The sequence below is a fragment of the Quercus suber genome, unplaced genomic scaffold, assembly GCF_002906115.3.
Source record: "Quercus suber isolate HL8 unplaced genomic scaffold, Cork oak 2.0 scaffold_332, whole genome shotgun sequence".
NCBI classification, from domain to species: Eukaryota; Viridiplantae; Streptophyta; class Magnoliopsida; order Fagales; family Fagaceae; genus Quercus; species Quercus suber.
This window is the reverse complement of record NW_027069785.1, coordinates 310,290-337,720: the sequence shown is the minus strand read 5'-3', so window position 1 is coordinate 337,720 and position 27,431 is coordinate 310,290. Positions and strand designations below refer to the sequence as shown.

The window sequence follows — 27,431 nt, the reverse complement described above, 5'->3', positions numbered from 1 at the left end:
TTTCTTGTTGTTCATCATCATGAACTACTTGTACTTTTTCTTTTTCTTTTTTTCTCATTTATAACAGTTCTCTGATTACCTATCAAAAATAAATAAATTTTGTAGTTAGAATGAATATATAACTTTCAACTATGCTCAAAATTATAAAGTAATTGCTGCCAGTATATTAATATGACTTTTACTTACGTTGCAATTATCATTTATATTACTTAGTAAATGTATACCAAAATAATTATCTCAATCCTCCCCATTCGCTCCCTCAGCTTTCATCTCAATGTTAGTGTCAGCCTAGCAAAGTGCTTTCATCGTTGGTGTTCTTTCTAGTCTTTAAGCATTTCACCGCTCCTTGAGAAATTCCCTCTACCCCTATCGTACTCTAGCTTGGTAGTTGCCACCACTTGTCTAGGGTTGAACCTTGGTATTTGACAACAAACTTAAAAAGACACCTACAAACGCTTTACATCAAATCATTCTGGATAACATTAGCATCACCTATTACAAGCACAAAGTTAGTTGGTGCTTATTTCTTGGATACCATCACTGCTTCTCTAGAAAAAGAAGTTGACCATAGGCCTTCTACCTCCACGGCTGCACCGTTAGGCTTTTGCTCATTATGAAGAATTCCCCTACCTCCCGAAGGAGTTTGGGCTATGATGCACCGACGCAGCAAAATGGCCGTCGAACCCGCGTTCAATGTAGGGTGCAGCAGACGATGCCGCTACCCGCACGTCGGTGCCGCGTCTGAGTTTTTTTTTTTTTTTTTTCCTCCAATTCATGCCGACTCGATTTCGATTCGCACCAAACCGGGCCAATTTGGCTAGAATCAGGTCGTATCAGTCGGCGACCGAAACAGCCATAAAAGGCCAAAATCGGCCTTGAATCAAGCCGGAACAACCGAAATCGGCTTTGGGGGACAAATTTCCCACCTCAAAGATTTTATATAATGTGTAAATGTGTGTGTGTGTGTGTGTGAGAGAGAGAGAGAGATGCCTTTCAATTCGACACCACGGTGGAAAAATTCCTTCTTTGAACAATCTTTGGCAACTCCCATATCATTAGTTGCAATGCCAATAACTGTGTCCTTTGCATCATATAAGATCTAACCAATTCCATAGCTTGTATTTAAAAAACTGTCCACGAGTATGTTGATTGGTAACAAGAGCAAAAACAAGAGTACCTCACTAGCAGCAAAGCCAGGATATATTTCTACCCCCAATTCTTCAGCTTTAGTCCCCATCCAACGTACTAACTGACTTAAACTACAATCATTTTGTGTTTTGTTTGTGTTTCTTGCCTTCTTCTTTCTTTGTTTTGTGAATCAAGGCATAGTAATGTGTTTTTTAAGAATATCTTAATAGTAAAAATATATAGAAAATATAAATAAAAATATTTTTAATAATTTTTTAATCGCCACACCCTGCCACACCTGCACCCTACTTTTTCAAAAATTGCCTAGTCCCGCATCTGCACCCGAATCCGGAAACACCCCCGTGCTTCATAGAGTTTGGGTAGTGTCTCAATCCTAGTGTGGATGATCATCCTCTTGGACCATCTACTAATCATTGCCTTGAAAAGTTATTGCCTCACCAACTAGTTAATCAAACGCACTAGTACCCGTTTGCCATGTTGGATTATTAGAAGCCAATTAAATTTAACAAGAAGTCTCTTATGCAATAATGACGTATCAAAAGAAATAACACAACTAATTCTTTTATGCCTTAATCAAGGGCACTTGCCATCTAAGGCCCAACCTCTTCCTTTCATGACACAACCTAGTACAAAATTGAAAGAGACAGAATATGTACAGTTTACTCCAAAATGGATCGAATGACAAAAAAAAAACACAAATAATTAATGAAGAAAAACACTCAAAGGGAAACCAACACATATCATGTTGTCTAGTTTAAATTCCATAAATATAGCCTCAGACAAACTGTTGATGACTTCCAATTCGCTGCAAGCGTATGAAACTGTACAAAGAAAAAGCACTTAGCCTAGCATCTCAAGATTTGCCATATTTATCAACGTATCCCTGCAAATTAAAAATTAATGGTCAAATTCAGGAACAAATTATGTTCCCAAGATTGTATTGTCTAGTATATTTTGTTTCTAGATTCAAGAGACTCACCTCAACAAGTTTTGAAATTTTCGAACCAAATGAAGAGAGATACTGCTCTACTAATTCCATGGTAGGTGGAATTTGGTGAGACTGTAAGGTGCTAAGAACCTTGTCAACCACTTTTTTTACTATCATGTTGTGTGCATCTTTACTGAGATGACCATCACGCCATTTTGGTTTCAACAATTCTTTCACCAAATCTATAAGAGCAGCACGAAAATGTCTCTGTGCTTTTGATTCTTTGTGCACATTTCCATCCATCTTAGGGCCAACATCCATTTCATTGTCCTGTCTAGCCCTGCTCAATTTCGAGTCCTTTTTGTGTCTTGAACCATCATTTTGATGACTTGAAGCATGATCATCATTGAGCTTCCGCTTTGGTGTGGTAGTATCATTGGCATGAGAGGTGCTGCAGAGATTCTCTTCTTTAGGCATTGTCCCATTTTTCCAGTCAACAACAGAAGTTCCTCCTGTATCTGCCTCAGTAGCAAGTGAATCTCTTTCAATTGCATGGCACCTTTTTTCCAACACATTGTCATAAAATTTATTATGAGAAGATACAGAAGTCGTATCATCATTACATTCTGGTCCCAGGGTCCCAGGTAATACAGAATCACCATATTTCTGCAGATGTGATTTGTCCATGATGGATGACCCATGACCATAGAGAGAAATGTTAAAGGATTCATCTCCGATCTTCGGTGACTCAGTGCTATCACGAAGAGGGTCATACTGGCTTCCTGGAGACGATATACTCATAGGAGGGATAAAAAAAGATGGTCGGAAAGGTACAGAAGGCTCCCAATCATTTGAAGAAAATTTTGTTTTATGCTCAGCAGAGCACAATGGTACATTGGTTATAGGCAAATTTTTTGATTCAGAAGTAGGGAAGGGAGAAGAGAATTGCAGCAAGGAAGATGAACTAGAAGCATGGCACTCTTTCTCACCATCCAAAAGCTTTTGAGAACCAAGATGACTCATACTGAAAGAGGAAAAAGTAAATGGCGATGAAGATGCTGTCCAGGTAGAGATAGAGTGAGATGGCAACATGCCAGTAGTTGGAAGAGAAGTATTTGAGCTCAAATTTCGAGAATGGCTCCTAAGGGGTAAAGTAAAGTCATCGTGTTTATGTTGGCTCCGAATACTAGCCATTTCCTCCATACTGCTTGAATGAGAAGAGAAAATCCCACTGCGGTAATTCCGAGACAACAGATCAGAGCCGCTTGAAGAAAACCCATACTCAGGAAGCAAGCTGTTCCTTACCATAGAACTTCCTGTGCCGTTTGAAGAAGCATGGTCAGCAGGCCAATTTAGTGTCTGAATATCTCTTCCTACATCCTTAAACCTGGAGACAAAGCTAGGATCATCTTTAGATGAAGATAATTGCTGGGAGTCAGGGGTAATGCACAAAGATGAATCCTCTTTCTTAAGCAATGGAAGCTTATGTTGTCCATGAAACTCATTCCACCTTTGGCTTTCTCCAAGATCCTTATGCAGGATTGTTTCTAGATGAGAAGAACTATTTCCAACTGAAGAAGCCAGTGGCTCAGGAAAACCAGGTGACATTGATCTCTCGGTAATCTCTCTCAAACCTGTTACAGGAAAGGTGCTTATCAGAATCGTCATAGCAGAGAAGGATCTTGAACATCTATTCTCCACAAGATAATGATATACCTTCATCAAGCTGAGCTTCTCTTTTCCAATTCACAGAAGCTACATCTGCCTCATGCTTTTGGGTAGTACTATTCGAATCACCTTTTTTTATATGAAGAAACCTACATGAACTACCTTTGATGCACCACCCTTTTGCAAAAAAGTCACAAATAACTGCCGGGCAGTCGTTTCCATCTTTAATCTCAGCACCAGGGGACAGACCTCCAGTCCTTGTATCAGGAGCAGCCAATCTGGAAAAACCTAATGGTTAGTAGGAACTGGCTCAAGTGTTATTTTTTGAAATTGGTGGAAACATCCCACCACAAAAGAGATGATAAGCAGTTTAAGCCAACATTTTGGTTGTATGATAGGAAAAATCAAGAATAAATTGCACCAGACCTTGCTGCCAGTCGCATTTTGTCATCCCCTGATTGCAAGTCCATTTGCTTCATTTCCTCAGAATTCATCACACCGTTGGCCTCCTCGACTGAGTGACTACTCATTGGGATGGTATCAGTCATCTCATTTCCATTGATGCTAGAAGGAAAGCTGGTATTAGCATTTAAAATCTCCTTGTTACACAAATGACCCTTAGTGTCAGAATGCGATTCACTGTGGTCTTCAGAGGCATTCTCTTCTGGAAGGGCCTCAACATCTTTCTCATCAACCATTTCTAGGCTTCTGCTGTCCTCAGCAGTAACCAGATCTTTTCCTGATTTTATGTTCTTCATATCCTCATAGTTCAAACCTGATTCCTCCTTTTTTGTTGTCAATGACTCATTTGAAGGACTAGAAAATATGAAATTACCACCACTTTCTTTCACAGCAAGAGTGTCGGATGGGATCTTCACTTCAGCCTTTTCTAGAGAAGAATGCCATGATCTCAATCGCCCATCATTCCCCTCAGACTCCATATCTTGACTAACATCTACATTGAAGAAAATCTAAATCAAGAAATAGAGAAAAACAATCCTCCTATCTAAAATAAAAGCTCAGAGCCAGTATACATTTTTGGATAATAGGTTAGATCCTAAAAGATGACTCTCAAGTTATGAGTATCGCTATAGAAATGGAATACGAATATAGGTTAAATAAAAAAAGAAATGCATATATAGTCAGAAAAATCTTTTAAAAGGTAGATGGCAGGGATGCGAGTGATAGTAAACGTTGATTCTATTTATAAGTGACAAATGGCACTTTCTCCCCCCATAAAATGAGGTTGAGTGAGGCTATGGGTACTTAACTGGTGAGTGTGCATCTTGCTAATCCAAATAATAAAAATAATAATTTGTTATGTTCTATAGTAGCACTGTTTACTACTCCCTCCATCCCATTTTGTTGGTTGTTTATTCAATTTTAGCATGTCCCAAATTATGGTTCTCTTTGAAAATTCAATATGCAACTTTCCCGACTTATCATTTACTTTACTCAAAAAGTCAATACCTTTTTTTATTACTTTTATGTGAGCTTAAATTAAAACAGGTTGTTTTGGAACTTATACCTTTTTACTTGAAAGTAGGCATTAATAGATGTTCCCTTAAAAAGTTGATTTTTCTAAACAATAACTCAAAAGAAAATGAAAAGAGTGTATCCCTAGTGTATGGGAAGTATACAAATGATACACTCATTAAAGGAAAATGGAAGTTAAGATATAAAAATTTAGAGATCCAAAAAAGACAAGGAAAAGAACCAACCCTTAATTGTGCTCATCGCATGAAAAATTAGTCTCAGGAAAAGTTTTTTTTTTTTTTTAATAAGTGATAAGTTTATTGATATCAAAAAGGAGAGCACCCTAATACACAGGGAGGGTACAAGGGGTCAAACAATCAAGAACAAAAATTACAAGAATCTAGGAAATCAAGAAAAGATAAAAATGATTGGTTCCGCAATGAAGCCAACCAATCCATTAAAGTTCTAAAGAACAATAGCTTCAAGTCTGATATTGATCACTTATCTTCAAAGCACCTACTATTTCTCTCTCTCCAAAGAGACCACAATAAGCAATGGGGAACAATCAACCATATATACCCATTTCGATGACAACCAAATCTGCCTTGCCAACATGCTAAAAGCCCCACTACAGATTGCGGCATAACCCAGCTCACTCAAACAATCCGCACATCATAGCCCATGTATCCATTGCAACCGGACAATGAAGAAAAAGATGATCAACCGATTCACCGTTAAACTTGCACATGTAGAACCAATCCAATATCCAAACAAAGAAAGCTATTCGAGAAGTAATCTTCTGTTTCCAAATACTTTTCCAAGGAAAGCAATAGTCATTAGAGCCCACTAAGAGACTATAATAGTCTTTAACCAGGAAGCCCTTCTCTCTATCAAGTTTCCAACAGATCTTATCCTCACCAAACCCTTTCACCGAAGCACCATAAATGGTATCCATGAAACCAACCAGTGCCTCTAATTCTTGAGCATGCACACCCCTAAAGAAACTATCCCAAAAAAGGACTCCATTATCAAGCTTCATAAGCTCAACCACACTAACCTCCTTGTCTCGGCAAACTCTAAACAATTCAAGATAGATGACTGCAAGAGAAGTCTCACCACACCAATGGTCTTACCAAAATTTCACCCTAGACACATCCCTAATATCATAGAGAATGTGGCAAGAAAAAGAAAGCCATCCCCAACTAATATATGTCCACAAGCCAACACCATATGGACCATTAACATGCCTAGTAAACCAGCCATCCCATTCACTGCCATATTTCACCTCTATCACTTGTCTCCAAAGGGCAGCCCTGTCCATCCCAAATCTCCATAGCCACTTTCCAAGCAAAGCTTCATTAAAAATTCTTACATTCCCTAAGCCACCCGAAACAATGGGACTGTAAACAGTAGCCCATTTAACCAAATGGAATTTTGGTTCATCTCCAATGCCATAAGAAATTTCTCTGAAGTTTCTCAATTCGGCTAGCCACAACTACAGGAATAGGAAATAGAGATAGAAAATAAGTGGGTAAATTAGATAGAGTGTTTTTAATTAAATGACTCTACCTCCCTTGGATAAGTACAAACGTTTCCATCCTACTAATCTCCATTCTATCTTCTCCAGAATTGGGTTCTATATTGCCTTATCCTTGAATTTAGCCCCCAAAGGAAGACCCAAATACTTCATTGGAAGAGTACCTTATTTATAGCCAAGGACAATCAACAATAAGTCCAAATTATCCACCATACACCAACTCTGATTTACCCAAATTTATCTTTAGACCAAAGACGGTCTCAAACCGAATAAGGACCATATGGAGAAACAGAACCTAATCCAAATCAGCACCACAAAAAATCAAAGTGTCATCCGCAAAGAGAAGGAAGATGAGACACTGCCAATGATCTTCCCTCTTAACGACCCACACCAAAGCCTGACATATGACCATCATGGACAGCTTTATCCAACATTATCCCAAGGGTTTCCATAACCAGTACAAACAGCAAAGGGGACAATGGGTCACCTTGTCTCAACTCCCTAGAACTCTCAAAAAACCCACAAGGAGAGCTATTTATCAGAATAGAGAAACAAACTATAGATATACAAAAGAATATCCACTGTCGCCATTTAGCAGAGAACCCACCCTTTTCTAGTAACTACATAAGAAATCCCCAGTTTACATGATCAAAGGCCTTCTCAACATCTAATTTACAAAGTAGCCTTCGCAACCCAGTTTTCAATCTACCATCAAGGCATTCATTAGCAATAAGTACAAGGTCAAGAATTTGCCGGTTCCTCACAAAAGCATTTTGTGAAGCTGAAATTATATCTTCCATAATTGTGCGAAGTCTGTTGGCTAAGACCTTAGCAATGATTTTATAAACCCCCCTCCCCCCCCAAAACAAGACTAATGGGACGAAAATCCTTAACTTCAATTGCTTCATTTTTTTTAGGTATGAAAGTGATGAAAGTTGCATTCAAACTCTTCTTAAACTAACCTTTAGCAAAAAAATAATGAAAAACAGCCATAAGATCAATTTGAGAATTTCCCAGCAAGCTTGGAAGAAAGCCATTGGAAACCCATTTGGTCCAGGCGATTTGTCACCATTAAAATTCTGTATAACCTCAAAAATTTCTGCCTCATCGAAGGGTCTATCTAGCCAATCTGCATTATCACCAGATATCCTAGGAAATACCAAGACTTCTGGAAACGATCTATCAACTTGCTCCTAAAGTATAATTTCATAAAGAATTGAGTAATACAATCGGCAATCATACCTTGATCTGAAGACAAGATTCCATCATCCATAAGGCTCTCAATTCCATTATTTCTTCTATGGGAATTAGCCATTCTATGGAAAATTTTGGTATTTGCGTCCCCCTAATGCAACACCCTAGACTTCTGCCTCCAACAAGCTCTAGCTTAATTGGCATTCTCCTCCTCTTATAACTATTAGGTGGATGGTTAGGCCATGGGTTTAAGACCACAAGAGGAGTGTGTGTAACTTACCAATTAACTAAAAAAAGTAGTCTTAGGAAAAGTGACTTCAATATAACCACTGCAAGCTCAATTCTATTAAAAGACCACTCCTTCCAACCACACAAATGGAAGGAAGCACTTGTTCGTGACAACCAAATCTATGAATTTCTTAGACCATCTTGTATACCTAGCCAAAAGGGGGGAGAGAGAGAGAGAGAGAGATTCATGCAAACCTTGCCTCTATGCACTCAACTGCAAAGGCCCTATCTCCTTCATTCCACCAACTCCCTCCAATGGGTTCTAACCCCAACCTCCTTTTACCTACCAACCAAGTTCCACCCAGTTAAACCCTTCACCTTAGCCTCCTACCCAGTCTTCGCACACCATCCATTCCTTTCTCCTACACACTTCATTCCCAACTAACCAAATGTTGCCCCCAACCTCTTCACCCCATCCCCTCTACCTTTCACCACAAATCTCTTAACCACCACATGTTCCTTTGGTTAACCAGATGCCACAGGTTCCTCTACCCGCAAAAAGAACCCAAAGACATTGTAGCAAAAGAACTTTAGTTCCTAGGGAGGAGGTCAAGTGGTGTTAATGTTAGCATTGCCAATTATTATTATTATATTAGCCCTAAGGGGCATTTGATTTGCTGTAATGTGATAAACATTACAACCACATTACCGTAATGTGAATATTAGGGTGTTTGGTTTGTTTATTTGTACATTTATTTGTACACAGCATTACGGTACTGTAAGATTCCTAAGAATTTCACATTACCATAAATTATAGTAATTTGATTACCTTATTAAATAATGTTAATTTTATATTACCTATTTATGGAAATGTGATAATTTTTTCAATTGACAAAATTGCTTATGCCACTAAATTTTGATTACAAAATTGTCTTGGATATATTTCTTTATTTCACGATGGGAAATGTCAAACCCTAGTCTAACCTCCATCTCTCTCAATCTCTCCAAATTCAAATCCTTGCATGGTGAGGATAGTCCAAACAACAATGGAGGCTAAGGAGAGAAATTTGGGTCCAGAGATTAGGGTGTAAGGCATGGTAGAGAATCTGCCATTGATTTTATTGAACATGGCAACTGAGTTGGGTCACCAAGTTAACCACTTCCACTCACAAAAGACAAGGATGGCTACGCAAATCTACAAACCGAACCCTAATCCTTCTGCAATTCTCCTTTGGCATTAGGAATCAAAGCATGGAAAAAGCAAACATCAAGTTAATAGAGGCAATGAAGCTGAAACAGAGAGATTTGGGCTGTTAGGAAAAACAAAGCAAGGAGCGAGGTACAAAGGGCATTGATTGAAAGTTGAAGCAAAGAGCCCAGAGACAGAAACATAGTAGTAGAAGTTAGACCTAGAAAAGCATTTTGATTTTTTGACTTTATGACGGAAACAAAATTTTGTTTATTTTTTTGTGGATCTTAGCTATTTGATTGGCGAGAAAGTGTGGGAAAGTGAAATAGAATTTTCTTTAGTTGTTTTGTGGTTATTTGCTTGTGAATATGGAGTGTAAGTGTTTGGTTGGGGAGAAAGTGGAGGAAAGTGAAATAAAATTTCGTTTAATATTATGCAGTTTTTTTTTTAAAGGGAGACTGATGCAGATTGGTTAAGGGAGAAGAAAATATTTTTAATATTTTATGTTGTTTCATCTTTCCTATTGGAATTAGGATTTATTTGCTTTTAAAATATTTTCTTCTCCCTTAACCAATCTGCATCCAGACCCTGTAAATTGGGAGTTTTGTGCATTGAGTAAGACCTTTTTTTGGTTATCTTGTGGTTTTTAATTAAAAAGTTAAATTTTGTCTAGTTATTTCAAATTGATTTTTTGGAAATTTGTTATAAAAATTGTTATGATTACTGTGAATCTTAGGAACCAACCAAACAAAGCAATGTTACATTCTTGGAAGTTAGAATGTGATGGAAATGTAACTAATGAATCAAACCAAACACTATAATATTATATTCCTACAATGAGATTCTAAGAATCTAACATTACAAACGTTACGCGTATCGAACGCTAGCCATGGCAGCCCAATACATACACACATATATATCTTATGCCCAACACATACTCACATGTTATGAGGGGATTGAGGACCACCATGACCCCTCTACCACCTCGCCCTACCCTTCTACTGCCACCACCATATTCACAAGCCCTTCCATCACAACCTGTCCAACTTTGTCCCCCATGTACACCATCACTACCACCACCACCACCACTACCAACTTTTCATCCTTATAACCCATCTCATCCTCCTCTACCTTTTGGCCCTCTTCTACCTTTCACACTACCACAATTTTTTTGGCCAACCTTTGTCCAGGAACCACAATCACCATTCCCCTCAATACCTGTACCCATAGCTTCCCCTCCTAATAACGTTTCACACCCCTCAACCTTACAATCCAAGCCCACCGTTACTCCCTCACAGCCACCCAAACCTCAACAGCCCAAGCCTAAACCATAGTCAGGGGAGTTAGAGAGGATTTCAGCTTTCTTTCGTATTAACTCAAAAGGTTTTTTCTTTAGCTCTCGATAGTGGTAGAATAGATTCCTATGCTATTCATGAACGACAGGGATAAGTTCCATGGCTCCATTAGGGTGGGTCGTTTAGGTTTGGATTGGATTATTGCTTGTTTGGCAGACCTTGATCAGTGGAACTTTCAAAAACAACATTTTTTCAAATTTACCTGAGAACTCTAAACTTTTGGAGTTTACTAGTAGATCTAACAAGGGCGGCTTATTTGTGGAAATCTCTGAATACCACAATGGTGCAAGAAGGGGCTGCTTACAGGTTCCAGAGGGGACCAAGATAGGCAGTTGGGGTTCGTTTCGAAGATGATTACGTGACTATTTTTTGGGAAAGATGACCACTGGACTGGAGAGAAAGGTGGTGGCCGGAGGCAGCAAGTTTGAAAAAGCAGTTGACATGCAAAAATCCCAAGTTTGGAAAAAATTAAATGGCCACGAAAATAAAGGGAGTGATTTATGTTTTGTGAAGCATCTTCCAAATATAACTGGTCAGTGTAATCAGTTTGAGCCTTTGGGGGGATTTGATTTTTCCAAAAAGTCAATTTCTACTAGTGTGTCAACAGCTAGCAGGCTTGTACATGCAAGTCATTTAAAATGGACCCAGGCCCATTTTAGTTTAAAAATATCTATTGACTTGGTGGGTGAGGGTAAGCGCACTGTTTCTTGGGGTAAAATACAGCCCATTGCAAGTCGGCCTGCTCAGGCCCACCAATCCAATTGTGAGAATGGGTCGAGCCAGCCCTTGTTTGACATTTCAGGACATGCTCATGTTGGTGATGGGTCTGTTGCCTTGCAAACTTATGTGGGTGACTAGTGAAGGATCGTGGACACACGAGGAAGAGGAAGGGGAGATCCCAAGCTCTGGCGAGGGACTAGGCGGCTCTCTTGCTGCTGATACAAAGCTTGATGGGGAACCAAGGACTCACAAGGAAGAGGTAGGGGAGTTCCAAAGCTCTGGCAAGAGACTCGTTTGCCCTCTCGTCATTGTCACGAAGCCCGACAACCGTGTTTTGGTGGCTAATTCAGATGTTCACGGTACTGTTGTTGAGGCAGTTTTAAGCGCCAATAGAGAACCAATCCACTCCCTTGATGTCACTAATCAAACCGTGGACCAAGGGGTTGGGTTTTTGGTTGCCTATACAACTTTTGGAGCTCGTTCAACAATCGTTGAAAATTCTGGGTGTCCAATTCTGGTTGAAAGCCAACTTTTGGTGGGTTCAAACTTGAATATTCCTGTTTCTGAGGTGGGTTGTGGTTTGATTGTATCTAAGGTTCCTAGATTGATTTGGGATGACCCTTTGTCTTCAGATAAGGGTGAGGAGGCTATTAATCCTGTGGAAGATGGTTCAGGGGTCCTCAATGGAAGAGGTTTTGGAGCCTTTAGAATGGGTGAGAAGGATGATTGGAGGTTTTAGTACTTTCATGCGTTTCCCAATTGCTTTTTGCGAGAGACAGTGTATTGATTTCTTTCAAAAACTTGAGAGGGTTTGGGAGCAGTAAGCGACTATTGTTGCTACTCATTGAGTAAGCAGTTCAAACCAAAAGGGTTTGAGAGAGTTAAGAAATTTGTTTTCTTCTATTAATTACGATGGGCATTCTGGTAGAAGTTCTAGAGGCAACTTGAAATCCTCTAGTTTGGGTTCGTCTATTGGTCAGTGAATTTAAAAATTTTGTCTTGGAATGTGAGGGGTTTGAATCATCCTCATAAGAGAGATGTTGTGAAGAATCTTTTACGGGAATGGAAGTGCGATACCGTCTGTTTTCGAGAATCTAAACTGGACAGCACCAACTCCAGCTTGGTTAAAAGTCTATGGGGTAGCCCTTTTGTAGACTGGGGGCCTTAGATGCCATGCATACAGCTGGGGGTGTAATTCTAATGTGGGATAGAAGGGTTTTTGAGAGAGTTGATTCAGTGGTTAGAAGTTTTTCAATTTCAGTTTTGTTAAAGGGAGTGCCAGATGGCTTTGAATGGATCTGTTCAAGGGTGTATGGACCAACTGACAGAAGTCTTAGGGATGCAATGTGGGCAGAATTGGACTTAGTGAGATCACAGTGGGCTAGGGCTTGGTGTTTGTTTGGTGATTTCAATGTTATTCGTTACCCAGCTGAGAGACTTGGCTGTAATTCTTTTAGTCCAGCTATGTTTAAATTCTCGGATTTTATTGCGAAACATTCGTTGATTGATTTGCCTTTAGTGGGAGGTGAATATACTTGGTTTCGAGACTCTGATAGTCCTTCTATGTCCAGAATTTATAGAGTTTTGATGTCAGCGGGCTGGGAAGAGCGTTTCTTAGATGTGACTCAAAGGACTCTCCCTATGTGGTGTCAGATCATTGCCCTCTACTAAGGAAGGCAGGTGGTATGTCGAGGGGGAAGAGCCCTTTTACATTTGAAAATATGTGGTTAAAGGTGAAGGGTTTTGTGGATAAGGTTCGTCATTTGTGGAATGGTTATCATTTTGTGGGACCTCCAAGTTATGTTATAGCTTGTAAGTTGAAAGCCCTTAAAGCATGTTTTTGGAGATGTAACTTTTAGAAAAAAGGAGTCTACTGACTAAGCTCTTAGACATTGACATGAGAGAAGAGATGCAAGTGTTGACTCAAGAGGACAGGGCTAGAAGGTTGGTGGTTAAATCGGATATAGATTTTCTAGCTTCTTTGGAAGAGATTTCTTGGAGGCAGAAGTCCAAGGCTCTTTTTATCAAAGAAGGTGATAACAACACACGGTTCTTTCATAGAATTGCCAATTCCCACAGGCGATCCAATCAGATTAGGGGAGTGGAGGTGGATGGTGTTCTCTTTGAGAATGAGTTAGATGATATGAATCAGGTGGTGGATTTTTATAAGAGATTATATCAGGAACCGGAAGCTTGAAGGCCTACTATTGATGGGTTAGAGTTCGCTTGTCTAGACAAAATTAAGAGGTCTACGTTAGAGAGAGAGTTTGAGAAGGAGGAGATTATTAAGGCTCTCAAGGAGGTGGAAGGTGATAAGGCCCTAGGGCTGGATGGGTTTACTATGGCTTTCTATTAGAAATGCTAGAGTGTTTTAGAAGGGGATGTACTGGCTTTTTTCAAAGATTTTCACTGCCAGTGTATTTTTGAGAAATCTTTTAATGCCACTTTTCTATGTTTAATCCCCAAGAAGACTAATGAAGTAAATATTAAAGACTTTCGTCCTATTAGTCTTGTGGGCAGTCTTTATAAACTTTTGGCTAGGGTGTTGGCTCATAGGCTACGAGGGGTTTTGGATTAAGGCGTGCATCTCTACAGTTAAATTCTCAGTTCTGGTTAATGGATCTCTTGCTTGTTTTTTTGGTAATTCTGGTCGTATTCGCCAAGGGGATCCTTTATCTCCGCTTTTATTTCTTCTAGTTATGGAAGTGTTGAGTAGACTATTGAAGAGGACAGAAAATGGTGGCTTTCTTTGAGGATTTCAAGCGGGGTCCCATAGACATGGGGGTACCCATATCTCTCACCTTCTTTTTGCTGATGATACTATTTTGATTTGTGATGCTTCTAGGGAACAGTTATTATACGTGTGGATGGTGCTAATCTTCTTTGAAGCTATTACGGGCCTAAAAGTTAACATAGGCAAGAGTGAGATTGTTCCTGTTGGTGATGTTAGGAATTTGAATGGTTTGGCTCGTACCCTTTGCTGCAAGGTGGGCATTCTACCTATGAGATATTTGGGCATGCCTCTTGGGGCACATTATAAGGATTTGTCAATTTGGAATCCTATTATAAAAATGATGGAGAACCGACTGTCTGGATGGAAACGACTTTATTTGCTGAAAGGTGGTAGGCTAATTTGTTAAAAGTTACTCTATCAAATCTTCCCACCTACTTTCTATCATTGTTTACTATCCCTCAAGCCGTGGCAACAAGAATAGAAAGAATTCAGAGGAATTTCCTTTGGGGGGCCTCAAAGGATGTTTTTAAGTATACTTCAGTTGCTTGGGATAAGGTATGCTTGCCAGTTGAGTGTGGTAAGGATTTTCCTGGGAAGTGGTTGTGCCGTTTTGAGAAAGAAAATAATAGTTTATGGCATCAGGTTATAGCAGCCAAATATGGGGAGGCGAGAGGAGGCTGGTGCACTAGAGGGGTAAGAGGTGCTCGTGGGTGTGGGATGTGGAGGAATATTAAAGAAGGAACAGAGAAGTTCTTTAGCCAGATTCTGTATAATGTGGGGGAGGGTAGCCATGTTAGTTTTTGGCATGACCCATGGTGTGGGCTACTCCTTTGAAATTACTCTTTCCTTCTATGTATGCTTGCTCTGTATCTAAAGAAGCATGGGTCTTTGACTTGGTTGTATCTACTGTAGAAGGAGGCAAGAGCTGGAATTTACTATTCCGTCATGGCCCTCAGGATTGGCATGCAGCCACTGTCTATTCATTTTTTGAGTTTATTTATTCCTCTATGTGCGGGGGCGAGGGGGGCGATCAACTGGTCTGGAAATTGACTACATCTGGTGTTTTTGATGTGCGCTCTTTTTATAAGCTATTATCTAGTCCTACCACTGATGCCTTTCCTGGGGAGTATATTTGGCATACTAAGTTGCCTAAACGGGTGTCCTTCTTCTTATGGACAGCAGCTAATGATAGGATACTCACAATTGATAATCTTATTAAGAAAGGTCAGTCTCTGGTTAATAGGTGTTACTTATGTTGCTACGATGGGGAATCAGTGGACCACCTTCTTGTAAGTTCTCTCACGCTTTATGGTGTGAAATTTTTGCAGTGTTTGGGATCTAGTGGGTAATGCCAAAGTCAGTGAACTCTTTTTTCTTTATTTAGAGAAACTAGTTTGGAAAGCATCTTTCAACTATTTGGAATATGGCCCTGACATGTTTAATGTGGTTAGTCTGGCAGAAACGTAATGCCCGCATTTTTGAAAACAATGCAAGAACATTAGAAAATCTAAAATGTTTACTTTTTCATACTCTGTTTCTTTGGGCTCGTGTTTGGGGGTGTACGAACTGTACTGTTGTATCTAATTTTTTAGTTTCTATTTCCTTTAGCTCTTGATCTTTTTGTTTTTGTTTTCTTGTTCAAAGAGTTCACCATCGTGAATATGATGTTCAATTTTTTTCTCAATAAAAGTCTTATTACCTATCAAAAAAAAATGTTATGAGGGGATTGAATAGACACATAGGTTTAAGAATGAAGACAATATGTCTTATGCCTTATATATATATATATATATATCAAAGAAATTGGTGTCCCTTCCATAAAAAAGAAAAAGAAAACAAAAGTGGAGTCTCAGCGTCTTTTGATCCAATCCAAGAGACATTCTTAATACCCTATGAACCGATAATATGCGATTAGGGATGGCAATGAGGTGGGGCAGGGCCAAAGTAGGGATGGCAAATATAACCTAACCCGCGGGTACCCAATCTGACCCAACCCGTTAAACAATAGGGTTGGGTTTGGATTTTAAAAATCAAACCCGTAACGTGTTCAGGTCAGGTCCAAGTTTTATGCATACCCAGCTTGAACCCAACCCGTATACATATATAATATTAAAAAAAAAAATTAAAATCCTAGTAGCGAAGATGAAACAGAGGGAGTCTAAGTTGTCTGACTAGAAAAAGAAAATAAAGGGAGGCAGGAGGGGTTTACGGGAACTACGGAGCTTATTTAGTTCTGTTAATTATGACTCTTCTTCAATTAGGCCTTGCAATGTTAGTAGGGAGAGGACTTTGATTGTGTCTAAATGAATTTGAAGATTTTATCTTGGAATGTGAGAGGCTTGCATGAAAGGGATAAAAGGCTTCAAAATAAGAACCTTATCAGAATGTGACAAGCTGATATCATATGTATACAAGAGACAAAGAATTGATTACTAGGGGATTTGTTAGATGTTTATGGGGTTGTCAATATGTGGATTGGGTGTACTTGGGTTCTTTGGGCGCCTCAAGAGGGATTTTGGTTATGTGGGATAGTAGGGTAGTGGAGAAGTTAGAAGAAGCCGTGGGGCACTACTCAGTTTCTTGTAGATTCAAGAATGTGGGTGACAATTTTGAATGGGCATTAACTAGTGTTTATGGTCCTAATGTGGACAGTGAGTGTAGATTGCTTGGGAGGATTTGTCGGGTCTTCATAGTTGGTGGAACATGCCTTCGTGTGTATCAGGGGATTTCAATGTTGTTCATTTCCCAACGGAGCGATTAGGGGCTGTTTATTTTACTCAAGCAATGCATGACTTCTCAGATTTCATGTCTGTGCATGGTTTGTTGGATATCCTTGTGGTAGGTGGTAGGTATACATGATCCAATTCCATCTCTGGATCCAGGATAGATTGTTTCCTTTTTTCTCCTAATTGGGAAGATCATTATCCCAATATGTCACAAAGGAGGTTGGCTAGAGTCATATTTGATCACTTTCCAATTATCCTGGAGGGTGGTGCAATTCAGAAGGGACGAAGACCTTTCGTTTTGAGAATATGTGGCTCCAGGTGGAAGGTTTTGAGGGGAAGGTGAAAGATTAGTGGGGTTCTTATCAATTCCAAGGTACACCTAACTATAGAATGGACATGAAATTAAAAGCCCTAAAGGAAAACTTGAAGAAGTGGAACGAATTGGAGTTTGGAAACGTGGCTGTAAAAAAAATACAACTATGGAGTGATTTGAACGCTTTGGATGCAAAGGAGGAAGTGGTAGTTCTATCAAAAGAGGAGAAGTTAGAGAAGGCAAGGCTTCAAACAGAATTTTAAAAAAGCAACCTTTTGGAAGAGATTAGTTGGAGGAAAAAATCAAAAATGCTCTACTTGAAGGAGAGGGACAGCAACACAAAGTTCTTTCATCAAATGGCTAACTCACATTTAACAAACAATGCAATTACTAATCTCAAGGTTGATGGGGTCCTGACTTCTAATCAAAAAAGTATAGAGGATTGCATTATTCAGTTTTATAAAAATTTATTTATGAAACATAAAGTCTATCGCCCACATCTGAATGTGCTGAATTTTCCTAAAATCTCTAATGACAAGGCTGGCTGGTTGGTGAGGCCTTTTGAAGATGTAGAAGTTTTCGGGGTAGTTAAAGACTTTGAGGGGGATAAAACTCCGGACCTAGATGGTTTCCCTATGGCTTTTTTCCAAGCTTGCCGAGATGTTATCAAATTAGATCTCATGGAGATTTTTTAATTTTTTTTGAGAGAGGTCAGTTCGAGAAAAGTTTAAATACAACGTTTATCTCCTTGATTCCCAAAAAGTCAGATGCAGTTGAGTTGAAAGATTTTCGGCCTATCAGTCTGATAGGGGGGTTTACAAAATTATTGCTAAAATATTGGCTAATAGGTTGAAAGAGGTGATTGGGGATGTTTTTCGGAGTCTCAAAATGCCTTCGTTAAGAATAGGCAGATTCTAGACTCATGTCTCATTGCAAATGAATGTATGGATAGTAGGATGAGATCAGGAATTTCGAGGGTGTTATGCAAGTTGGATGTGGAGAAGGCTTATGATCATGTAAACTGGGGTTTCCTAATGTGTATGCTTGAGTGGCTTGGGTTCCTAGAAAAATGGAGAAAATAGATTTTTTACTGTATATCCATGGTCAAATTCTCAGTTCTGATTAATGGAGCTCCATGTGGTTCCTTTGAGAATTATAGAGTCTTAAGATAAGGTGATTCTTTGTTTTCATTATTATTTGTTGTTGTTATGGAGGCAATTAGCAAAATGATGGATAAGGCAGTAACAGAAGGTCGATTGTCTAGATTTAGTGTGGGTACCTCCACAGTTGATCACTTATAGGTAACTCATCTTCTCTTTGTAGATGATACGTTGGTATGTGCAATGCTGATATCGACCAAATGATGTTTTTGCACTGATTTTGTCCTAGGGTCCGTTTGGTTCCCGTAAAATATTTTCTGGAAAATACCTATTTTCCGAAAAAGGAAAATATTTTTAAGTATTTGGTTGTATTATGAAAATTGTTGTGGAAAATATTTTTATGTGTTTTGTTGTATTAGGAAAATGCTATTTTCCTAACCATTCAACAACAAATTCCGGCAGCAAATTCCGGCAACAACAACACAACAACAACAACAACAACAAATTCCGGCAACAACAACGACAACAACAATCAAACTTTAAAAAAAAAAAAAAAAAAAAAAAAAAAAAAAAAAAAAAAAAAACTGAGTCGTCAACGAGATCGAGGAAGAGAGAGCGATGGGTCGTCGTCTGGGTTTGGGTCGACGACGAGCTCTGGGTCGAAGGGCTGGTTCGTCGAAGGCAATGGTTCGAAGGTCGAAGGTCGAAGCCTCGTGGGTTCGTCGGTAGGGTGCGATCTTTGTTGGATCGGTCTTCGGTGGTGATCTGGGCTCTGGGTTCGCCAGCAAAGTCGAAGATCAGTTCGTGGCGCGAAGGCGAAGTCGAAGATCGTGGGTTCGCGCCGCCGGCGAAGTCGAAGATCGTGGGTTCGCGCCGCCGGCGAAGTCGAAGATCGTGGGTTCGTCGGTTCGTGGGTTCGTCCGTTCGTGGCGCCGGCAAAGTCAAAGATCGTGAACGCCGGCGATGGGCTGTGGTGGTGGATCGGAGCTCGGGGTGGTTCGTTCTCTCTCTCGCTCTCTCTCTCTCTCGCTGGTGGTTCGTTCTCTCTCTGGCTCTCTCTTTTCCGGAAATGATTTGAAGTGAAATTAAAACCGTAAAATCATTTCCGGGTCAAAGGTGAAAATTTTGGTCAACTAAAGCTTATTTTCCGGAAAATGCTGTTTTCCTTGTCTTCCAAACAGTGGGCTGAGGTGGTAAATGATTTCCTGAAATCATTTACCACCAAAACAAACACAGCCCTAGTTTGAGATTGTATCAGGATTGAAAATTAATTTGGATAAGTTTGAACTAGTTCCTGTGGGAGTGGTTCCAAATTTTGAGATGCTAGTAAATGCGTTGGGTTGTAAGCAGGGCTCACTTCCTATGAAATATTTAGGCCTTCCATTGGGTGCAAAATGGAAAGATAGAGCAATTTGGAATCCCATCATTGAGAAGGTGGAAAAGAGGAGCAGGATGGAAAAGATTGTATCCATCCAAAGGAAAGGAGACATATTTGGTATGATGAGGGAGACACAAGAAGATTATTATTTAGTATTATTTATGTTTGCAAGCCCATTGTATTTTTATGTTTTAGGTCCTATTAGTTTATTGGGCTTTTAGTTATTGGGCTTTTAGTATTTTAATTTAGAAGTAAGGTTATTTTTGTAATAAGGCAATTAGGGTTTCCTAGCCAATTAGAACTAGGGTTTAGCAATCCTTTATAAGCAACTTATTGTACTCCTTGAGGAGATAGTTGATATTTTGATGAATGAAAAAAATGGCCATTTGGTCTTTCTTTGGTCTGGTGCTGACTCCAGGTCTATCCTAGGTGCTGACTCCTAGTGGTTTCCCCGCTTGGTGCTGACTCCAAGCAAGGCCTAGGTGCTGACTCTTAGGTCATATCCCTTTATTTTTCTATTGTTTAGTTTTCGTTATGGTTGTCCTGCGTCAGAGACTTACTCTCATAAAAAGTACTTTATCTAATTTACCTATTTATCTCCTTTCCCTTTTTCCAATTCCGGCAGATATAGCATACCGTATAGAACAACCTCAATGAAATTTTCTTTGGGGTGGTCTGGGAGATGATTCTAAACGTCACTTGGTGAATTGGTCCAAGGTATGCTCTCCTATCCAATCTAGGGGCCTAGCAATTTGAAATTTAAGATACTTTAATGAAGCACTATTGGGAAAATGGTTGTGGAGATTTGAATATGAGAGAGATGCGTTATGGAGAAGAGTTATAAGGGCTAAATATGGAGTTGAGGAGGGAGATTGGTGCTCTAATTTTGTTCCAAGCTCCTATGAGGTGAGTTTATGGAAAACTATTAGTAGTGGTTGGTCTACTTTTTCTCGCTATATTTAGTTTCAAATTAGAGATGGGACTAGAGTGAAATTTTGGCATGATGTCTAGCGTGGGGATAATCCTTTGAGTATGTATTTTCCAAATTTATTCAGAATCAGTAATGATAAAGAGGCTTACGTGGCTGATCTCATGCAGTTTCCTAACGGGCTTCTTTTTTGGGACTTAGAATTCCTGGGAGAAATTCATGATAGCGAATTAGATTCTCTATTTTCTTTTTGGAACGTTATATATGGAGTCTCATTGAGAGGTATTGGTGAGGATAAGATGTATTGGACACCTGCTAAGAGCAAGGGCTTTGAGGTAAGCAGTTACTATCAGGCTTTCTTGGGTGTATGTACTCAATCCTACCCTTGGAGAAGTATTTGGAAGCAAAAGGTTCCTTCCAGAGTTGCATTTTTTGTTTGGACTGCAGCTTTAGGAATTATCTTGACTATTGATAATTTACGGAAGAAGAAGGTTTTTATTCTAGATTGGTGTTATATGTGCAAAAGTAACGGAGAATCAGTCGACCATCTTACACTACATTGTCCTATTGTTTACGAGTTGTGGTCTATGGTGTTCACCTTGTTTGGTATCCACTGGGCGGTGCCAAAGACTATAGTTGAGCTCTTTGCTTGTTGGCAAGGAAATTTTGGCCATCATTGTAATGGTGTTATTTGGATGGCTATCCCTTATTGTTTGATGTGGTGCATTTGGCCAAAGAGAAACAACCGGTGTTTTGAAGATTCTGAAAGGACTATAACTAATTTAAAACTTTTTCTTCTTTAAAGAGAAGAAGAAGAAGAACTTATCCAAAAAAAAAAAACTTTTCTTTAAAACTCTATTAGATTGGATGTCTATCATAGGAAGCCATTCCATTTTTTGGGTCTATGATTTGATGGACGCTTGTAATTTATGCATTTGATTATGTTGGTCCCCTGCTGCATACTTTTTGTATACTCAGGTGACTCGTTATTAAGTTCTTGAATAAAATTTCCTGTACTTATCAAAAAAAAAAAACTCCAGGAAACTCAATTTGAGAGAACTATCCCCACACCAAACACCATGACAAGATTTTACTATTGATCCGTCTCCAATATCAAATTGAACATAACAAGAAAAATTAGGCCATCTACTTCTGATAGATTTCCATACACTTACCCCGTAAGGACCTAGGTTGGACTTAGAGCACCAACCTCCCCCTTGACTTCCATATTTAACCCCTATTACCCTTCTCCAAAAAGCATCTCTTTGTCCCAAATCTCCATAACCATTTCCCAACAAAGCTTCATTAAAGCATCTCATATTTATGATCCCTAACCCCCTAGACTGAATAGGAGAGCATACAATAGATCCCCTGCTACTTGTGCTTTTTTTTCCCTCTATATTTTGACTATTTTCTCTTCTGCTTTCAATGAAGTTATTACTTATCAAAAAAAAAAAAAGGGAGAGCATACCATAGACCAATCCACCAGATGAGTTTTCAAATCATCTCCCATACCACTCCAAAAAAAAATTTCATTGTAGTTGTTCTAAAAAATTTGCAATATCCACTAGTATAGGGAAGAGGGAAAGAAAATAAGATGACAAATCAGATAAAGTACTTTTTATTAGAGTAACTTTATCTCCCTTAGAGAGATACAACCATTTCCAACCTGCTCATTTCCTTTCCACCTTCTCAACAATTGAATTCCAGATTGATCTATCTTTAAATTTTGCACCCAAAGGAAGACCTAAATACTCCTCCCAATAAAGTCTTACATGTGTATCGTAGTAAATGACCACCTCTCACTGAACCTTCTCTTCCATCTGGAGATTCTCTTCCTGGTTCTGATTCTCTTCCAATTGATTTATAGAAAGGTACGCATACTTGTACCTCTCATACTACTTCTCAACTCAAAATGCATGTACATTTATTTTGATCACTTCGTGTTTTTATCTCTTTTATGTCTTCTATGAGTTCTATGGTTATTCCAACGTCTATCGAGGAGGCCTTGTCTATTCTAGTATTGAGGCAAGCTATGGAAGAAGAGATGTGAGCACTTCATCAAAATGACATATAGGACTGAGCTAATCATCCATCAGGGAAATCTTGATTGGTATATTTTGTGAAGAAGAGATGTGAGTGTAAAGACTCCTGTGGATCAGGGAAATCTTGATGGGTATATATGTGTTAGATATTCTATAAGAAATAGGCTTGTTAGGTTCTACACTGTAGTGCGTAGAGTCCTATGGATCCCAATGTCAAACTGTAAGTAGATCAAAGAGAGATGTCATCACTAGATTGGCAAGCTAAACTATCTCACCATTACAAGTCTAGATATATCATTTGCAGAGAGTGTTATGAGCCAGAAAATGGCAGCTCCTTGCCTTCCGTATTGGTAGGCAGTTGTACAGATTGTAAAGCAGCTTAAAGTACATCCAAATTATGAAGTATATAGCTAATGGTCATCTACAAGAATAAGCATTTGCATATTCAGATCAGGTAGGATCGCCTTCAAACAAAAGATCTACTACTGGATATTGTACCATTTTAGGGGAAACTTGGTCACTTGAAAAGTAAGAAACATAGTATTGCACTATGTCCCAATCTAGCACAAAGGATGAGCATAGAGCCATGCTCATACAACATGTGATGAGCCATAATTCATAGGTGGAAGCCTATTAGGTATAATGTGAAGGGCCAGGTAAGGATAAAAGTGAAACACGTTGAATTGAAGTTTCACAAGGTAATGGGCCGAAAGAAGATGGAGTTAAGACCTCAAAGGCAAGAAGCCCACAAACGTCAGTAACCAAATGGAGGACCTCATTTATATTAGGAGCTTACCAAGCTAACCCAAAAGTCAATGTTGTTACATTGCTCAAGAAGAATTTGACATCTTCCAAGGAGTGAAGAATCATCTACAACTGTGGAAAGTGAACTTATCATCAATGATTGAGGATGGGATGAGTATTGGAGAGAGTTTATCATAGCCAGGCATAGTTTTGCAGCTTTTGCCTATGGTTGAAGGAACAAACTTGCTACTAGTGATTCCCATGAAGCCGATGGTGGATACTACCAATGACGTAAATTTGGCGAAGGAATTAAGGTGTGGGAGACACGTATACCTCTTGGATCAATGTCAAGAGGTGTTGGGATTAGATTCAGGCTTCAAAGGTTGTTAGAGAAACTACAATGCTAATGCAATTCTGTAGAGCAAGTTCACTCTTCCAAATTCAGAATTTTATTTTCTAGATTCTACTAAGGTTCACAAAGGGGATTTGACAATCAATGGGAATGTTGGACCCATTCCCACCACTAAGTTGGCATTGAAGGTGTGTCAACAGCAAATGAAGAAAACTCAAGGAACCAATCGAGCCCAATCTCTTACACGCAATAACAATTGTAAACCCCAATATGGGAATCAAAGGAGGCAATAACAAGGGAAGCATTAGAGTGGATTCAAAAACAAATTAGAAATCTTAGCAAATCCCTGTGAGCACTAGTGGATGGATTTGAGGAGCAAGCAATAGCATCGCTCAAAACAATCGAGATGGTGTGCAATCCTCAATAGATGCGGCTATGAAGTGTAAAATTGTTTCTCAATCTGCCAAGGCGTTAGGGAATTCCAAAATATTGAACCCTTAGAGAAGTACGATGCATGCAAGCAAGAAATGGTCAAAAGATGTCATCAATCCAAAGCTGTTAAGCCTACCAATTCATTTTTAATGAAGATTTGAATCATCTCATGGAATGTATCAGGGTTGAATCATTGCTCCTAAAATCATCAACCAACAAACAGCTACATAGACCTCAAAAAACAAATAAACAAAAGCTATACATACTAATGTTTGTTCCCATAACAATGTTGTCATTATCCTACTTTTACAATCTTTATTTCCTACAGTATTGGCATTAGCAATCAGACTAGTGTAATAAGTACTTGCATGAAGTAACATCAACCATACTGAAAAGTCCTAATAAATTAACAAATGGAAAAAATAAAATAAAAGGTCAACTTAACAAAAACCAACCGTGATAGATGATGAACAAAGGAATATAGGTGCAAAGTAATCATGTCTTCATAAGCCTTTGTGCTTGTTTGGGACAGCTTACTTTCATTGTTTATTTAACTTGAAAAATAAGCCAAACAAAAGACCGGCCCTTTCACTTTCCAAGGCACTAGGAAGGGGGGGGCGGGGGGGGAGGACAAAAAACCCTCATAGACAAACAAACGAAAAAACCCATACTACACACTATCAAACATTTAAGAGCTCCATAAATCCATCACATCATCCTAACATCACCAATCATCCCAAAATCACTTGACCTTAATATCCAAAGATCAAACGGAAAAAACTTCAACTTAAAAATGAGGTAACTTGGAGTTCTCCCTTCCTGCAGACTTTCATCAAATTAACTAAGTTCCTCTCCAAATAAATAATCCATCTCCTACCCAAAAGTAAAAGACCTTATTTCACCCAAAGGATGTCCTCTCAATTAAACTCCTCAAGAAACTCAATATAATAATGCAATAATTAGCCTTCTCCACGAAACCAAAAACATCTTCTTTGAATGTAAAAATAAAGGCTGAGTTTAAATGATTATGTACTGCTTATTTGCGACTCACAATATATCATTGATGCTTAAATGTACACATTCAATGACATTTCTTGGGAAGCACTGAGCTTCTTGGAACCACTTTCCCAACATCCCTCAATCTTTGAGCTAAACTTTCTAATATTTAGAACATACTTCAACCAAACTCATCATTCTATTTACAACGAGTGAACCAAGTAAAATGTTGATAAACATGTTTAGCTCCAGCAATTGGCTAATTTCAGAGGGATCAGACTGAATTATACAAGTGAATCTTTAAAATCCCATGTTCACAAATGATTACCTCACTATCCTTGTTTGCTACACCCAAACAATGAAAGGTAAATCAAGCAATACAACAGTTGAATAACTTTAATGTAGGGCTGCAAGATACATTTCCACTTAACCTCATTCCGGCCATTCTTCACTACAAAAAACTTACAGACTCACCATGTAATGGAACACTTAATCACAACTAAACTGCTCAACAACTAAATTTAATTATATCTTCTTGAAATAAAAATACTGTTACTGATCAACAAACACCACCCTGGAATGTGTTATTAAAACAGTTTGCTCAATGCATTTGACCCCAATTACATCAGTCTTTCGTAGTAAAATTTAGGTTTGACCAAACTCCAAAAATTCACTAATTCACTTGATTGTTCAGTTGACTGCATATATCTTCCTGCAGTGCTGCATGCATTGTTTGCTTGAGGCAAGGAATAAAAGACAACAAGCTTCTGAGACCCCAAATCACATGGGAATCATACACGGATATCCAAAAGAAAAGAGCCAGGATTCAATGAAGGTACTAACAACATCCCATTGACTTCTCCCACCTATTCCATCGCCAATCACCTTAAATTAAAACTACTCTAATCCAAGATGCACCATAAGTTAAGCCTAATGGCCAATAGAGCGTTCCGACACCATATTTTTCCCACCTTTGGATTGCCAGTAACTCCTATATCATCCAATACAAAATCTAAGCAAAATTTTCTAAACAAATCATATTACCGTCATCATCTTTGCCTAATTTGATTCTAGAAGCTAGTTATTCTTATCGAACCGCTATATATTTAAGTTTAATATATATAGCATTTACCCCTAACCCATTATCATTACCTCTCTTCTCTCAATATCACAAAATTTCCAATATGAAATACAATCATTCATTGACCATATTAAAGCGAATATTCTACCAATATAAAAATGCACATAAACACAAAAAATTTATAGCATGAACCAGGAAAAAGAGAAAAAAAAAATTGAAAAACAAAGAACTAGAATCAAAGAAAGCATCAATGACAAGAAGAGTAGGCATAATCAAGGCGTATAAACAACAATATCAGAATGATTATCTTAATGCAATATGAAAAATAATCAATTTATAGATTAAACTAACCGTTACGCTCCTCATCGGCGTTGATTCGCGAATCGGACACATCCATCTCCACCTCCTCTTCCTCCTCCTCCACTTCCTCCACCACTTCTTCTTCTTCTTCTTCTTCTTCTTCATACTCTTCTACTTCTTCGTATTCTTCAACCTCCTCTTCTTCTTCTACTTCTTCGTATTCGGGTTCTTCAGGATCGTCGTTATCGGAATCGGAGGCTGCGGCGGGGGCGTGGACCTCGCCGTCGTGGGAGGGAGGCATTGGGACGCGGCAGAGTGTGTGGGTATTTGGTTCGGACAATAGATGATTGATATGATTATGGGCAGAGTTCTTCTCTTTTCTTTTTTCTTTTTTTGCGAGGAACGGGCGCTGCTGATGCTGTGCTTTGAGTTGAGTGACTTCCGAGTCGGACTCGGACCTTGCTCCTATGTTGCGAGGCCCGCCCCCACTGCTGCCCCCTACGCGTTACACAGCGCGTCGATGACCTCTTTTTCTTTTTGGGTTAAGGTGGGTCTGGGATACCGGGGCTCTTGGGTAAGTTTTTTTGAGAATTATTTTTAGAGTTTAAACAATATTATTTGTATTTTTATATATTTTTATTTATATGTATTTAAAAAAATATAAATAATATTATTAGAATAATATTATCAAATGGTTCCTAAGATTACAGGTTGTGCTGCGAAAATTCTATGTTTATAATATTTTTATAATAATTTTAGGTCTTGTTATTGATTTTTAATTTGAATCTATCATTGAAATTAATTTTTTTGCACATTGTAACAATGAGTGACAATATGACACCTAAGCTTTTTTGTAAA

General features: G+C 38.8%; 1 protein-coding gene across 1 annotated transcript; it reads right to left on the bottom strand.

Annotated features, from left to right (window-relative positions):
* Positions 1-1,645: 1,645 nt before the first annotated feature.
* Positions 1,646-27,130, bottom strand: LOC112040973 (protein FRIGIDA-ESSENTIAL 1). Its single transcript, XM_024073890.2, has 5 exons — positions 26,625-27,130; positions 4,172-4,700; positions 3,794-4,023; positions 2,129-3,711; positions 1,646-2,032 (listed from the first exon to the last, which is right to left on the bottom strand). The coding sequence occupies exons 1-5, from the start codon at positions 26,872-26,874 to the stop codon at positions 2,003-2,005; spliced, it is 2,622 nt and encodes an 873-aa protein (XP_023929658.1). The 5' UTR covers positions 26,875-27,130; the 3' UTR covers positions 1,646-2,002.
* Positions 27,131-27,431: the final 301 nt, after the last annotated feature.

What these genes read in the sequence shown, in the direction of transcription:
- LOC112040973 (XM_024073890.2), bottom strand. Translation starts at nt 26,874, where the DNA reads ATGCCTCCCTCCCACGACGGCGAGGTCCACGCCCCCGCCGCAGCCTCC. An exon ending in CGCCGATGAGGAGCGTAACG is followed by an intron (nt 4,701 to 26,624) that starts GTTAGTTTAATC and finishes TCTTCAATGTAG; the next exon opens with ATGTTAGTCAAGATATGGAG. An exon ending in AAATTTCAAAACTTGTTGAG is followed by an intron (nt 2,033 to 2,128) that starts GTGAGTCTCTTG and finishes TTTAATTTGCAG; the next exon opens with GGATACGTTGATAAATATGG.